We start from the raw sequence: 17,413 nt of genomic DNA on the forward strand, positions 1-17,413 counted from the left end.
GCATATTCAGAATCAGGAGAAAGCCAAAAATATTCTCTCAAGTAGCTGGTAGCATCTTCATTTGAAAAAGCAAATGCAGGTTGTACAACAGGTAGCAAATCTGATTAGATGGGGCACAGGTCAGCCCTGAAAAGTATTCACTAAATGTCTGTTTCTTCAAGGGGAATTTAGCATGGGACTCAGCTTTCCCTATTCGTACACGGCTTTGCACATGTCACCTATTTCATAGCTTAGTCCAGCTCTCAGTTGCTGCCCACATCTTCCTCTGAAAATTTCTTACCCACATCCTCATGGTAAGTTGCTCCTCGCTGGAACAATAAGAAAAGATTTCCAGCATTTACAAGGACTTTAGAGAATCTAACCGGGCCCTGGATCTGGAAGAGTTTTGTTGGTATAGTCCACCTCCCTCTCAAAGCAAGTTTTCTCTTCTCAGTGCATGAGAGTGCTTTGTTAAGCTTTAAATTTCTCTGTGTCAGAGCTTTTCTCAGGTCATTCTGGGCATATTCCAGTTTTGGCTATAGATTAATGCTGGAAGTTCCCATCCCTCGTTCCCTGCTCCTTGGTTTCTGTTTCTTAGTTTTAAGACAAATAGGCATTAGTAGTCAGAGCCAGACTTTAAAAAAATCAAGCCAGAAAGGAGTCAGAACAGAGAATTGGCATCAGCTTTTCAGAAGATCTCAACTTCCAACTATGCACTTAAATAAGCTCCTGATTTTTACCACACGAAGCAAGCCACATTGTGGTAATCACAGCTCAGTCTCCAGAGAAGCCCAGCAGGCTGAGCTCTTTTGAAAGTGCCATCTACAGCTTTTTGTGCCTTTACAAAATCTTTCTTTTAACTCAATTTGCATATATATACACACATACACAGACATATAAACTACAGCTTCACTGTAAAATAAACCTACAGTCATAAATTAGAGTCAATGACACACATACTCCAGTCTTAATAACTTGCTGTTAGGCATTACATATCTACATTGTTCTAATGCCAGGATCTCTTTTCTTTGTTTTAAATAGCAACCACCAAGTGTAAAGACTGATAACCAAATACACTGGAAGCCTCCAGGATAGCATATGCATGAGTTTAAGGCAATAAAGGAGAAAAAAGGTTAGAAGAGAGCTGTCAAGAGCAGTTATCCCATGACTCCTCAGCACGGATACTTCCTGGATGGTAGGGCATGTATTAGATGCTGACTGTTCAAAGATCTAATTTGTTTCTTAATTTTTCAATGATCAGTTAAATATGTGAGTGTTTGTACATGGCTGCTATGCTTTCTCAACTAGTGAAGGCTTTTATCTATCTATGGGTTATACACACTTCCAAGAAAAGTTCATTCTAAGACTTACGTTTCACAGCTGAGAAATAGCATGTTTCTATTTCACATTTGTAAGAATAACAGGAGTTTTAAAGTTTCACCTGCCTCACGCTTGTAGGATATTTGAAGTTTCATTGGTGTAATTGACTGTCTTAGTAGTTTTTACTCTAAATTTACTCCAAAGGGGAACTAAACTGATAAGAAATCCCATTGGACTGTGCATGATTACTCAGCAGCCACAAACAAAGCAAGACTTAACACATCCAGAGCAGAGGAGCTGATCTGGGGAACCAAAAAGAAAACAGATGCTCCTTATTCTGAGTAAGAAATTTGAGATGTTGAAGTGGAGCCTGTCTCTTCCATTCCTCCAAACAGAATCATCAGTAAATATATAGAATATGCTAAAAAGAAAAAAACAATCCATGAGCTCGAACTAAAAACAATGTAAAGACTTCCCAGAGGCTTCCAATGGGATTTGGACCAGGCTTGAAAAGCTAGGAGGGAATGACTATGATAAACGTCAACAGCAGATTTCCATTTTACTCATGAATGTGAATAAGTTGCAACTTTTCACAGCTAACTTAATGCTTCAGCATATTGGATCTGTCTGGACCAGTGCTTTACTCTCTAGGGAGTTCCTGGAAATGTCAGTGACCACGACTTCTTTGGGTTTGATAACTGCTCTTCTACAAAGGGCAAAGAAAAGCAAAAAACTTTGGCTCTTGTCAAACAAGGAAGCAAGCCAGATTCCTGGGGTTGCTGGACATGGAAACAACAAGAAATAAAACTTCATATGAGGAGTACCTAGTGCCCTAAAGTCCTCTTGTCTAAAAATCACAGATTTGCGTAGTACTTTAGCTTTTGATTCAGAAGCACACTTGCACAGTTCTCTCCCTCTTAATTTTTATATGCTACTAAAGACATAGATTTCAAAATCACTGTATTATCTTGATTTCTCTCCCAGCAGGAAGGGAGCAAAGCAGCCAGCAGACAAATACAACTTTGGCTCAAGGGAAGATTTGCCTTTGCCAACTCCCTTGGGTTTTGTTCTCCCTGTATTATCCATCATCTTCCTTTCTTTTTCTTTTTCTTTTCTTGACAGAGTAGTTTGGCTAATTTGAAGATAGAGTTAAATGTAATTAACTGGCCCCCTAACAACAGTGTGCCAATTTAATTGGTATGACTCCCTGTAGGGAAGGCATTTAATTAGAATGATTGAATCCCTGTGAGGAAGCCACTGTCAGTGACAAACCAAAAACCCTTTGCTCAGCACTTAGACAGTTTTGGTTTTATATTCTCCCTTGTTTAAATGTGCTTTATTCCTCCAGGGACAACAGAAAGTCATTCCCCTCTCCCACAGCCATCAAACTCCCCTGGGTTGTAAGCACTGGGGAAAGTCTGGGTACACATTAAAACCCGTGGTAGAACTCAGAAAGGAGAGTGAATTGTCCAGATACTGAATCCCCAGCTTGAACCAGATTCAGCAAAACTCTGAGCTTGTCAGAAAAATCTGGTTCCGATTGTGGGTACTCTGCACTGCTGAAAACTCTGCCACGTGTACTATTTCTGAGCCCCATCCAAAAGAACATTTAATGCTGAACAACTAAGCAGTGAAGCAGAGGCATCATTTAAGTGTCATTTATATATCATATGTTAGAGAAGAAATACTTTAAATACATGTTTAAATCTATCTTCTGCACTTTCCATTTTCAGTAGCCATTGGTCTGCCTGAATGTTTTCAGTGTCACAGGCTCCATTTTAGTATTAGATTTCTATACCTATATCCATTAGCTGAAGAACAAGTCCAGTGCATTCCCAGATTCATTGTCACAGTGAGCCCAGTCCTAAGAGACTCTCTCTTTGGAAGAAAGAAAGTAAAGTATTACAGAAGAAGCCCAAGAACAACAGAAGAATTTGCTTAAGTACTAGAGCAATGCACACACCCTAGTAACACATCAGATTGCCTTCTCTTCTCCATCACTCTTCAGTAAAGGTCTTCTTCAAATTCTAGCTAAAAAACAAACAAACAGGAGGACTGGAGAATGCACTCTGGCAATACCAGAGCTTTTCAGAGCAAAAGGCGGACCAAAGTTGCTGCCATCCAACTTTGGTCCCATGGGACCAGAGATACGTTCACACTCTGCAGAGGACTCAGATCCCTACTGTTGTTATACTTGGAAGAGAGCCAAAGAAAACAACCCAAACGTGAGGTCCCATTGTGCTAGGCATCATCCATGCAGACTGCAAGAACTGCTACCCTAAAAACTGTCTGACCAATGGTGCATTGCCATGAGCCCTAAAAGTCACATTCCTATCAGCAGAACTAGAAGTAGACATGACTTCTTCCAGATCCCACTCCAAGGGCCAAGTGTCTATATCAGAGGGATTTTTGAGGTTGCCTATTTAGCTATAAGCCACAGATAAAGCCTGTTTATGTTTTTATGCTTATAGAGCTTTGATGTGAGTAGTTCCAAAATGCTGCAGTATTACTAGGAATATGAATAGAAAGAAGGCTATGGGGACTTTTTTCCCTTATGTAAAAATTTATCTGATGCATCAAGGAGGAAATTGGAAACCACTCAAAACCCCTGTAGAGAGGGAAAGTAATTATAAAACTAAGGAAGCAGTGTGTGCACTCTGCTGACTATGACACAGTATTATTAGCAAAGAGAACACATTAAAAAACAGATCAGACTCCGAGCCATATGTGCTAGCTGACAGACAGACACTGTAAGTGATTGTGTCTGCCTATCCACAGGTCTACTCCAGCGGCTAGACTCTGCAGTCTTTACTCATTATTCATGCCAGCATCTTCAGAGAGCATTTTGGTTTAGGAAGGGAATAGAAGAAAATTGTGTGCATGAACACAGCTGAGGTTCCTTCCAGTCTGTGTGCCCAAGCACTAGCTGACAATAGATTTCATATTCTCCAAAGCCATAGGTTAGTAATGGATGCAGCAGCAGAACATATGGGCTATTTTTACATAGGTCTCCTTTATGGATTTTGGCTAGATTATCCTAAAGTTAAAAGGATGCCCAAGTACGAGCCATGCAACACCTCCCTCTCTGTGCTCTAAGAAGCGAGAGCCACATCTTACTGGAAGAACTCCTGGTCTGAGAGAGGGCTTGAGTGCAAGATGTTGTTGAGTCCTGCATGTGCTGAATCACTCGAGCAGTTCATTTCTCCATCCTTTCCCTGCTTGGAGGCACTGAGTCGGAAGAGGCTAGAGCAACGCAGGGCAAGTTCCAGAGCATCCAGCCAGCATCGACCTGTGGAAACAAGGGCCATTATTTAAGGACAGGAGAGGAAATAAGACAACTCATGCATTGCTTCTCAGAAGCTTATTACCTGCAAGCAAGCCCGTTATAACTCAGGAAGTCACTGTGTACAATTACTTATGTTTCATTTTTCATATACATTAACCCCTCGATTATTTTGCTAAAAATAGTTTGTTTTAGTGGCTGCACGAGTGATAGATCTGCATGGGTAACTCAGGAGGGAGCTCACCCCAACTCCCCCTTCCTCTCGCTGGTATAGGATCGCTGAATTAGAAGCTGGCTTGTGGGTTGCACATGGGGTGTAGTGTTCCAACAGCAATCAGTCCAAACAAGAGCCAGGAAGATCAATACTGCCAGAATGATTAGGAGTAGAGGGAATTGCTTGGCAGGCTGTTTATTTTCCTTGCTCTCTGTGTATTACTTTTCCCTTTCTCCATTCCCTACCGCAAGTCCCTCAGGTAATCAGGGCGGAGCATGAGTTTTTCTTATCTTGCCCTAAAAAATTTGTACCTGAAGGGCCTACTTTGCAAATACAAGAAACTATAAGCATGGCAGAGAAACCACGGTTCCTGTGCACAGCTTCACTGGATAATCTTAAGGTCTGCACTGGACCCACAGGCAGGCAGCAAATGAAAAGCACGGGAACTCAAAAAAGAGCCTTGGCTCTTCTTGCAATGATCCATGCACATCTACAAAGCTGTGTGATAGCATTAAAGGCTAACCATCACAATGCTGGAGCCTCTGTATTCTTGGAAGCACCTGAAAACAGCCTGCTTCTGAGTTCAGAGTCTTTAACGAGGCCAGGACACCTGCAAGTTGGCTGAACTTTCAAGAACTGAGGAATCGAGGGAGTTATCCTCTAATTTCTAGCATGTAAAACAGAGCTCTTCATTACACTCCTCAGAATACATTTTGCAATAATTATTAATGTGCTTGAGAAGCAGGTAAGAACCCAAAGGGATTTTCAGTCAATGGCAAGTGCTACAAACAGGTTCCTCCTGGACCACATCCACTCCTAGGTCCCATTTGGGAAATGCTGACATCACATTCAGTCCTATCACACTCCTAGCATCAAGCATATTTGTAAACCTCACTGGGATCCAGCTGTTCTCTTGGGCAGTACTCCCATTGACTTCTATATGACCGAAATCTGGCCCTACAAGAAGATCAATGAGAGTTTAAGAAAATCCAGATCATATGCACATAAAGAAGTGTTTATAAATGTGAGCAGCTTTCAGTGCTTACTTTGATACAAAGCTGCAACCAGTAAGAGAGAGAAAAAACAACAGAAGTTGCAGAATTCCACTTCAACACTGAGCCACAAACACTGCAGAGTCCAGCCATTTATACCAACTTCAACCCATAAATTCCTTCTGCATCAGCTTATGGTTTAATAATAATGCCACACATAATGGTTAATAAAAGATTAGGAAGGCTGAAGGCTGTTGGAATTGATTTCACACTATTTTGTATTTAATGAAGATTCTTGCATTAAGGCTTTACACGCAGAGATTTATTCCCTTCTCACCATGTGGAGGATTTGCATGGCTAACCCATTACAGTTAATGGCTGTGCTGAGCAAAAAAACACTCTCCCCTGCTCCCACTCCCCATCAAGATGAAAACCTGTTTCAGGCTATTCCATACAAGGGAGTACACTACTAGCGCTCATCTTCTTTGACTTTACTCTCTCCTTGTTTTTCTTTTCTTCTCCTTTCCTGTCCATGGATAGTGAGGACTGCACCGTTTGACATTTGGAAATACTGCAAATGTCAAGATATTTTTATATTCAGTGGGGTTGTAGACGTAGGTGCTGTGATAGGTAGCTTGATTTGCAGCAGCACGAGCACTTTGGAGCAGTAATGGAGTTCACATCCTCAGCTCTCTGCGGCACTCTGCACACAAGATGTTCTCTTTCAATGGCCACGACAACGCGCTGCCTACATTTATGCTTTCTAACAAGGGTGACAAGGGTCACCCCCAAGTCTCTCTCAGGCCAGGACCCAGCCATTTTCCATCCTGTGCCCCTGCAGCTCCCTCTCCCCGTGGCCCGAGGCACAGCAGGCCAGCCTGATCCCACCGGCCCCCACAATGGCACTGCCAGGGGTATCTGTGGGTACCAACATGTGCAACTGTGGGTACCATTATGGGCTTGGCCAAGGTCTCCGTGTCCACCACACTGCCAGAAGCAATTCCTACGTTCCATGTTTAGGTTTTATATCTCTTTAGATGAATCCCAGGAAGTGGTTATGAGTAACTGGAATCATTTTGGAAAACTAAATTAAAAAATAATAATATTAACATTTATTTTAATATTTTAAGGCAGAGACACAAAGCTATAAAGGAACTCACGCTGTAGGAACCTGCTGTGCACTAGCAGTCAGCATTACTTCTGCCCCACAGAACACAGGAATGACATCAGAGTTTGCCCGTGTATTCACTTCTTACAGCAAGTGAATTCAAGGGATGCCCAAGCTAAGAGACCTTCAGCCATCAGGTGGTGCTGTGAGTCCAAACAAATACATGCCACAAAAAAAAACGACATAAAATATAGGACTTCCTCTGAAAATAAAAATGTTACGTTCTCTGCAACTCAACAGGGTGTTAATTGCAGCGTAACACCGTAAAATGATACCCTGTAAATTTCAGGGATTGTGTGCGAGATAAACCCGTTTCATTGCTACAGGCCTACATGAAATGTTTTTACATTTGAGTGATTTTGCTATTGAGTAATATTCATCTTTATTGTGAAAATTATATGAAAATTCTAGCACTCGGATTACTTAATTGCTTACATGACGAGTTTACTCCCTCAGGAATTGCAGAAGGAGAAAAAAGTATGTGGTCACGTAATTAAAGGCTGTCATCCATAGTCATGGCAGTCTGCATGAAGGCTTCATGCATACCTTAATTCTTACATTTTCTAATTCTGAGTGGTTGACTCAAGTCATTTTTTTTGTATGCAAGATAATTAGATCAGAGAAGGATGCAAAGTGTGGGTTCCTTCAGAGATGAATGGCAGCCTGATACAATGCATATAAAGGAAGCAAAATAGAGCTGCAAAGGAATTACAATGATAGTCTTTCAGAACATTTGAGGTTTTAAAAACTGTAATGTAAAACAGTTATCAATTATCAGCTGTAATCTTCTATAGATGGCTTCAAACAAGTGTATATTTAAATTCTGAAGGAAAACCCAAGAGCATACTGGCAGCCTACAGCAGAATCTTTCTATAGGCTTTTAAGCACGTTTTATATCAAATGATATATTACTCTATCCACTGCAATGACACTTTTGAACAATTTCTGTGAAGATTATGTTGCCGCGACACCTGCATTACCTCATTTTGCCTAGGAGCCACAAACTAAGTATTCCCCTTCAAACATCATCCCTGAGCTTGACCCTTTCTTTGTATTTAGCACTGTCTGCCCAGCCACTCTTGTCTCCCTCAAGGAACGATGGGGAATGAGTGAGACGCTTAGACACAGCTGTTCCTGAAGTGCCACAAGCAGTTGTCCTACCAGAGCACTGGCACTAGCTTGGGTTCCTGCTCTCTTCTGGAGCAGCCTCTCACCTTGCACTGGCCATTGGTTTGGATATCTCTTCTCCTACACCACTTCAGCTAATGATGACCACAAATGCACATAAGGATGCATTTGGCATGTGGCAGATGGCCTGGGAAAGTGGGATGTCAGAGGAACACACCTGCACATCACTTAGCTGTGCTCACTGAAAAAAAAAAAGCTAAAACAGAAGTGTCTCCCCTGAGCAGGCCTTTAACTTTGTTTCTCTGATTTATGTGTTTACAGTAAAATGATGGCTGTCAGTGACAATTTCAAGAAGGAAACTCTTTGGAACATCTTCTAAACACAGCTGGGTTCCGAAGTTCCTTCCTTCTTGAAAGGTTTCGGGAAAAAAAAAGAAAGAAAACTAATAAAGGACACGTGTTGCCTTGACTTCTCAAAAACAAAGCCTAACATACATCCCACATATGTTTTGAAACCTTCTGTATGCTCTTGCCAGGCCTTTTGGCTCAGCAGACTGGAAAAGCACCCTGCAGTCCTTTGAGATTGTTCCTGCGGTATAGCTGTGCAGACAGGAATCACTGCTGCTCCTTGCAGGACGCTGGCACCACAAGGAAACCAGGAGGTTGCAAGGCTGAACAGGAGCAAGCTTGCGAGCTTGCACTTGCACCAACTCTTTTTTTTTTTCCTGGACAAAAGGAACTACTAAAACCAAGTGACAAAAAACACTTCTCCACCTTGGAAAAAAAGAAAAACAAAGGTTGCTTATGCTACTAAACCAGGCTTGGTTCAAGGAATTCCTTCAAGGAATAACTTGAGTATGTCCCAGTCTTCAAGTCTTAAATTCCAACAATATCCCACAGAAACAAAACAAAACAAAACAACAACAGACAGTATTGGAAACATAAAGCTGTTTGGTTTTGGAATTCCTTACAGTTACCATCATTTCACCTAGAACAACTCATAATTTGATGTGCCAAGTCTATCTCTGCAATAGCAGATCACAGAGAAGCCACCCAATGTTCTCTCAGCACTCACCAGTAACATGAGTATGCTCAAGATAGAGTTATATCATGGCACATGAAATCTCAGTCCAGGACTAAACTTTTTTCTCCATTTCATTCTTAAAGTTACAGAACAGCTGGGATGAATCTCTTGCCAATTAAGACTTCAAAAGCCTCACACCTAGTAACCATACATTCCTCCAGACAGGCATCACTAAGGGAATATTATTCTTCTTGAATTATTAAAGTCATCCAGCTTTTGGCCTCATGCCTCACACCTGCAAGATAGATGCTTTTCAAAATCAGCCTGAAGTAGACTGCCACCTGGAAACAATGAATTCTTGCTCAAGTGCACACAAATCACGAACGATAAGGAAGACTCAGATTTGGTTTAGTCAGTGAACATTAAAGTCACCGTTTTCAGCTGACTGCTACTTATTTTGTGGTACCACTTGCGTGCCCCACCTGTATGATTTTTTTAACTTGGGCTGTCAAAATGCAGGGATGTGATCCCTCAATTAGCTGCAGGTGCAATGTATGCAGCAAGCTATACACAGTCAGCTTGCAAATGCCTGGATTGTAAACTGCTGTGAAAGGTCTAAGGAATATGAAGGGCAGACACAAAGCTAAATAGACAACTTCGACTTTTTCCAGCACTGCCAGGATCCAGTGGTGTATTTCATTGTGAAGATATTTTCAAATTTCAGTCTTCCTCTTGGTTTGTTGCTTCTGTGTATGGCCCTTATTTCAGTAAATTAATTTACTCCCCAGATCAGAGCACCTGTTTTGGGGGAAGGGCCAAGTGCCTAGCAAAAACTAAAGAAACAACAATACTGCAAGGCAGGCACAGCTCCATCCACACCAGGCTAAACAAAGCATGCCTGGAGGAGGGGAGGGACATAAGCAACTAAGTAAGTGTTGTTTACAGTCCTACTGTCAAGTCTTTAACCCTAGGTAATCTGCTGCTTTGAGCTCCCCTGGTAGTCCCTTTGGTGGCAGCGCCTATGGCAAAGCAAAGAGCTGCAATATGAAATATGAGTGGGTGTAGGATTGGTTTGGGGATCTCAGGGACAGCCCCAGAATGGTCTGGGCAAGAAGCTCAGGACAGGTTTCAGCTACCAATTCTAAGCCACTCATCAGCATAAATCTGAAATGCATACACAGTCACTGGTTTGGAAAAAGCAATTTTCTTTTCTGAAAATGCTAAAAAAGAGAGACCCCATGCTTGTGCAGAATCAGCCTTGTAGGCTGATTTGACCTTCCAGATGTCTTTAAAACACATCACAAAGCAGACTGCTGCTGAGGTCTGCGAACATGAAATTTACTGTATCTTGGCAGTGGTTCTGCAGGCTGTCCAGAAGTCAGGACCTTAAATCCTACCAACAGTCTGTCACAGATGGTATAGCAGAGGGGAAAAACGGGATTCTGAAATGCTGAGAGAAAAAGTAGGCCATGTAGCTGCTGATCATGATATAGTTGCCTGGATAGCAGAACTGTACAACTAACATATGCTGTAACTCAATATTCCCCAGCAAGTTGGAGGCCTCCATGAATTACTGTTAAATTCACCAAATGCTCTGTGGTTCATTTTCCACTATTAACATGGGAGACTGCATTAAAATGAACATGGCCAGGACATCTCAGAGACGTTGTAGATTCACACAACACTGTATCTACGGAGGAGACGTGAGCATACTACAAATACATGCTAACATTCTGCAAGGGAACAGATTCCGCTGGCCCCATTTATGTCAGCTAGCTTAGCTCGTTTCATTTTCAACTCCTGTCTCTCTTGACTGTAACTGCATCCTCTACAGTGTCCAGCATACTAAGAAGTGAAATAAACTCAAGCACACCCTCCTCAAGATGCCTGTTCACAACAGGTAAACCAAATACTAGTCTACAGCCGTGTCAGTAGTGTCTCCTGGGCTTAAAATCAAATTGTATTAATTATGAGTACAAACCTTAAATTGCTGCATTTTATACAGATTTCTTAAAACTCCACAGTTTCTATTCCTTGTGTCCTTGCTTGCCCATGTGTTACACTACCTACTGATGTGTGTACCGTTTCCAAGTCACTGATCTCAGAGAGCGACATCCATGTGTTTGGCTACTCATCAGCAAGTCTACACTGCTCAGTGGAGCCACGAACCCTAAACTACTCCCATGGAGCCCAGCTAGTGAACAAAAGGAGCGTAGCACAGTAACCATGCTAGGACAGCTCTTGAGTTTGGGAGTTCTTCACTATTCTCTGCAGATTCTCATCCTTCCCTTCCTGCAGAATGTACAGACACTTCTCACAGCTCACTGACCTCAGCTGTGAACTCAAATACTCTAATTCAGCTGAAAATTACACCATGTTTCATGCTAGTATTTCTGGTTCAATGTTACATCACAATTTTTTTTGTGAAGTTCACAGCAAAACGGACAGATCCCAAAGCTTCCCATGTCAGCTGTCATGGTCACCTCCTCGGATTAATTCTCAGAATCTGCTAAGCCATAATGTGCCTGTTCCAAATCTCTGCCGGTGGATCTAGGCCATTGCTAGTGCTGTTTACAACATGTACTGTTTCATCCTTAACCAAAGGTCCTAGCTACTTCCCACAAACAGATTTCTGATATTTGACTGAGACGCTTCTCAGTCCCTCCTTCCTCTGATCACGGTAGCTTTCCATCTAACTATACGACCCTACTGTAGAGAAGCAGCAAAGTAAATGAAAAAGCGATTCTACTTTGACCTGCCTGATCTCCGTCTGCTTCCCAAGAATCTTGGCCAATATCTTAGCTTTAAAAATAAGTTCCACTAAGTCACTATTTTAAGCTCTTATGATACCACTGACATAATAATTCACTGGGCAGAAAGCTTCCCACAGGCCTTTAAATACTGAAAATGCTCATGTGCCAGACATGGTCCCTTTTGTGCTTTTCCAGCATTACAGTGTATGACCCAGTCAGAGAGATCACAGACAGAAAAATCTTACCTCTGATGATCTCCTGGGGACTATAGCTAGCTTGGGAGCTTCATGGCTGAGGGTAGTTAGAACAAATCTAAAGCTATTCTACTCCACATAACTGCTCTATGACAGTCATCATAAAAAGAAAGATTAGAAGTTCAGCCACAAGTCACTTTGCCAGGCTGGCTTTAACATTTAATCATTAGGTTTCCCCCAGAATTAAAGTTTTCATTTAGAAGACAGTTAAAATGCCACAAGAAAATGACATTATCAGACAGCAATTTTTCTTGAATGCATGCAATGTCTACATTGCTCCCTTTGTGCATTTTCTAATTACGTTAATGAAAAGGCAAGTTACATCAATCTCTAAAGAAATAATACCTTAGAAAATCTGGATTGTCAGACAGTTAATGAAGTTACTCAGTTGCCTAAGAACCCTGTAGAACTCTTCTATATATATGCTCTGCAGGCCATCTGTCTAACCAGGGTTTGAAATGCCTGTAATTGATCAGCTCTACCTCAAAGGCACTTTTTTTTTCCCCTAAGAGACTATTGTATCAATCTAATCCTCTCAAGACAGGTGATATTTGGAGCCATGTAAAATCCTGCATGCCTTTACACAAAGAAACTGTGCTGTTCCATAAGCTACAAAAGTGTAAAAAAGAAATAAATGTGCTTCTACAGCTCTATACAAGTTCCACTTACATCATTTCACTGTATTGGCAGCTGCAAGCAGCTTTCACTGTCGAGATGGTATACCTCACTGTGAACAGCCGCAGGAAGAACAGCATGCCAAGCCTGCAATGGAAGCAGCTTTCCTCCTGTTCTAAGTGCCATGTTAAAGCTGCATTTGGCAACTTCAAAGTTCCATTTCTAGCCTTTAGGAATTTATGAAACTTACCAGCAGCATTTTCCTTCTAAAGTCCACTATGCTCCATAAACAATTGTTGTGTCCTTAAAGTCAGTCTAGATGAAACCTGAATGAGCACATGGGCTACTTGGGCAACCCAGTGTGATAGGTGAAAAATATCCATAAAACAACAGTCTGGGTTAATTTGCTATGGCAAAAAAAAATTACAGCAGTCTGAAGGTCAAATGAAATGAAAACATTATTTTAATCTTCTTATCTACTTATAAATCACTGATATTTTAGGTCTGCTAAAGTCATTTAGAGAGATTTCACATAGCAAGCTGGCATGCTTGTTATCTATTGACCTGAATTTCCCTTTCATAATTTTCTGAATTCCCAGAACAGTATATTACAGGAGGAGTCACTAGCATCTGGCTGGACCTGCTACAGCATTAGCCCCAGTTCAGCAAATTTACAGAATTCTGGTGGTTGAGAGGCATCTATCAACAGATCTTCAGTATGGCTATGCCTTTTTCCTCCAGTAGGTCCTTACCTAGTCTAAGACCTAGGCAGAAAACCCACTAAATTCTCTGCTAAATTGAAGAAAGATGCAAGTCCCCTCTCATCCTGATTTCAGGATGAAATCCTTTCATCCTCTAGTATTTACTGAGTTAGTGTTTTTTCCCCTCATCTACAAGCCTAGATCCTTCCACACACATGTCCAGAAAGGTGGCTTTTCAGTGAGGAATAGGAAATTTGCCTATAGCCTGCCTGACCTATTCCGAGCCACACTAATGGGCGTCATCTCGAGCTGGGTGAGCTATTACTTGTTCCTTTATGTGCCATATTTTTTTGCATCAACCTACTTTCTTCTGCAGTCTTGAAGTCCACACTAAACTTTGCCTCAGCATTCACACTGGTTACTGGAGAAAGGAAAGGAAGACTAAAACTTACCATCTGATTCAGAGGCTGCTCTGAAAATCAAGTAGCTGCTGGGAAGAGGCTGAGTGATCGAACCAACGTTTTCTCCTTTTGGGCCCTGGAAATGAACACAGACAAAGAGAAATAAGTCACTGAAGATGCAGTGGCCATTCAATGTCTTTCTACCCTTCCCGGGCAGAGTGTGTATGTTTGTGATAGTCAAAAAAAAGGAAGGAGCAGATGGAGTAATTTAGAGAGATTCATTAGTAATCATGATATTGCTGCTGTAGCTCCAAAGCAGCAATGAGCTCTGATGTTAATTGGGCTCAACCTAACCCTTGCTCAGCTCCCAGATTACTCTGTTTATTCACATCCTCAGAAATGGAGAAATTTCATTCCTGTAGCTTGGGACAAAGACAGTCAAATATTTGCCATTAGCCGAAGGAAGGAAGAAAGGAAACGGCAAACTCCATCCAACAACCTTGTCTATGGGGAGCAAGCCCCACTGCAGGAAAGGAGAAGGCAGGGAAAACCACAGGCTGGGGACCAAAGGTTTCCCATCACAGATACATGTTTCTGGGTTGCAGCCCTTCACTTCTACATCCAGACACTTTGAGAACCTTTACACTGGGGCGCCTGGGGCGACAGCTGCTTCAGAGAGACTGGGAACAAAACCAGGCTTCGCCTGTTTGCTGCCTTTAGTTTAGGAGCTGTAGCAAAAAAGATTATAGTGTCTTCTAAACATCCCACCAGAATCCCTTCAGCTTGACTCTCCAGAAATGATTCACAGGGAGACAGAGTACATCTTGAATTAGGCACTTATTTGAGCAGAACCACATGCCTCGATCTCCTCCCTGTTTTCTCCTCTTGAGCTGTGAAGAAGGACCTTTTCCTCTGTCCAGTGTGCACAGCTTCACAGTCTCCATTGTATATGCTTTAAGTCACAATATGCTTGAAATAAGAGAGTCCCTTGCATTTCCAAAGTCACCCACCCTCCTCCAGTTCCTTCTCTTCCTCACCTTGTAAGATACAACATGAGAGTGTATCAAATATGTCAACATTTCAGGAACACATACAGAACAGAAAACATCACCAATACCCACATGTCCACTAAGCTAACTGCAGGGTGGAACAAGCAGTTTTCTCCAGAAGTTCTCAAATACATATTTACTTTAGTTTCTAGAGAATACCACACACAATACTTAAAATCTGTAGGGAAATGTCTGCAGTCTGAGTATGGCTCTCCTTCCTTGCATGGCCCTTTACAGCATCCCATCCTGCTCCTTGAGAAGACTTCTTCCCAATAACAGTGAAAGCAGTGAAACTGTGACTGCTACTGAAAACTGCTCCTGTACACAAGTGTCTAGTACTAGTTAGATGGTGGTTTCATCTGGATTTCTGTTTTCGAGTTCCACCCAGGAAGCAAAAACTTGGAAAGGGTGAATGAAGAGTGAAAGCATATGACTGACACACATCAAATTGTATCTCAGTCTATGTCACAAAGTTGTAGGGCTGAGAAGACAACAGTTTCCAGTCTAGTTTCTTGTCTCTATATCCACAGGGTTATTCTGCTGCCAGGAGAAATTTGGATCCTTGTTATTCACTTATTTCTCTACTCCTCTCTCCCACAAGAGGCTCAGGGTTCACAAAATTAAGGCTGTTTGAAAGCTTAATAGTCAGGACCAGCAAAGCTGGGATTTGATTAGTGATCCAGAGCAGAACAGCATTATCAGTGACATTAATGCAATCAGGCAGCATTCCCGATGGCATTCTTCCTTTCACTAGCTTGCAGCTGAACAGGACATTCAAGAATTGTAGATAACACTATTAGTTGTGTTTTCAGTGTGGAGCAAGGTATTTGTTTTGTTGGAGGAAAACCCCCACAACCAAATGGTACAGATACAAAGAACCAATATTACAAAAAAAAAAAAAAAAAAAAAAAAAGCCTGGGGGTGGGATGGGTTCTCATGAAAGGATGGGATAGCACAAGGTTTTAACAGACATTTAGGCATGTGGATAAATACAAGGAGCAGCTAAGTCATTGTATCAAGGAAACGTATTTCATGGTAAGGCATGCTCATACGTGGAGGGGCTGTTTCCCACAAAAACAAAAGGAGAAGAAGAAAAGAGAGAAGGCCGTAAAAATAAAGTCAACATCTCCACAAAGTAAATGAGGTTCTGTATCTGCACAGAGGAGATAATGATGCTTTCTGTCTCCCAGCCTTTGAGCTGTGCGCCTGTTTCGAGTTTAGACTCTAAACCTTCAAGACAATGACTGTCTGTCACTAAATGTGAATGTTACCCCTGCTATACGGGGACATGGAGCTCAGCTCAGCCTCTAGACAGTACAGCTAAGAAAGGGTTATGTTTAGACCATTCCTGTTTATACATTTGATTTGAGTCTCAAAGGCACTGACAAACGGGGTGTTCAGGCTTTGAAACTGGAGTGGATTCACTGTTTTATATAGCACAGCAAGACATCTCATCTTGGAGAGTCATAAAACAAAGCTTAAAAGGGGGAGGAATCCCTTTAATTAACAGTGCTATGGATAACTGCAAGAATAAAGATAAAAGAAACTGTTACAGTATGGAGGAGAACAAACAAGGAGTAAAAGAAGTAGCACAAGCCCATTACTAGAACTTCTTTCTTTAAAGAAATGACTCCAAGCTCTTAAAATGAACAAAATTAAGGTTATATATATTCCCAGATTCAGCGGGTCTGATCCCAACTAATTTACCAATTTAAATACACGCCAGAACAAGATGTAGTCAATAAAAGCCTTCCCACACCATGCTGTTCAGCTATCTCCTGAGCAAGTTCAAGGAGAAATACAAACTATTCTAGGATATTTACTTGGGACTGCTGGGCAAACCCTGCCCATTGATAGCCATACATTGACTCTGCGAAGAAAGAGGACAGATGCCTGCACCCACACACTAATTCCTAGGTTGGCGTCCCCCTGTTTCTAGAAACCAGAAAGCATTATAAGAAAAAAAGTTCCTTGGTTCATATATTTAAATGCCAACTATAAGCAATAGACTTATATCTTACCTACCTACCACATGAAAGGCACCCCAAAATTCATCCTGCTCTAGCTGAAGTTAAATAACTGCAAATCGAATTTAATTGGCTGGCATGACTGTAAACACCTAGGGCAGTGCTCGACCCAGATATCTGTCCCAGGGCTGAAACCCGCAGTTAGATGCAAACACCTGCAGAGCACCCAGGATAACATGTACAAAGGTGCTTGTTACCCTGAAGTAGCTGGAAGCCCATTAGTGAGAGTCAAAACCAGACCATCAACTGTACTCTGGAAAACCCTTGAAAATTTCACAAGCCATTTTAGCTGGAAGTGAAAGTTTTTTAGCCAGATCTTATTTCTATCATGATGGACAGTAACTTGGGCTTCTTGTCTAAGCTCAGGCTAATCTATATTTCATGAGAAATAGTCTTTCTTCGCACAGTTACACATAACCAATTTAGATTAGTCAATTCTGCTCCAGTTACTTTAAAAGAAGGCCGTGAAATGACATAAAGCAAAACAGTATTTTTAGCAGCTTCAG

At 41.6% G+C, this 17,413-nt stretch overlaps 1 protein-coding gene across 6 annotated transcripts in view; it reads right to left on the reverse strand.

The window, feature by feature from the left end:
* OSBPL5 (oxysterol binding protein like 5) overlaps window positions 1–17,413 on the reverse strand; it is a 159,453-nt gene that overhangs the window by 22,690 nt on the left and 119,350 nt on the right. For all 6 annotated transcript variants that reach the window (XM_035327360.1, XM_035327361.1, XM_035327363.1 and 3 more), the window contains 2 exons: window positions 13,883–13,967; window positions 4,417–4,588 (listed from right to left, as the gene is read on the reverse strand). In XM_035327360.1, the coding sequence (XP_035183251.1) occupies window positions 4,417–4,588; window positions 13,883–13,967 (257 nt within the window). The remainder of the gene's footprint in view (window positions 1–4,416; window positions 4,589–13,882; window positions 13,968–17,413) is intronic.

The sequence above is a fragment of the Oxyura jamaicensis genome, chromosome 5 (assembly GCF_011077185.1).
Source record: "Oxyura jamaicensis isolate SHBP4307 breed ruddy duck chromosome 5, BPBGC_Ojam_1.0, whole genome shotgun sequence".
Taxonomy (NCBI): Eukaryota; Metazoa; Chordata; class Aves; order Anseriformes; family Anatidae; genus Oxyura; species Oxyura jamaicensis.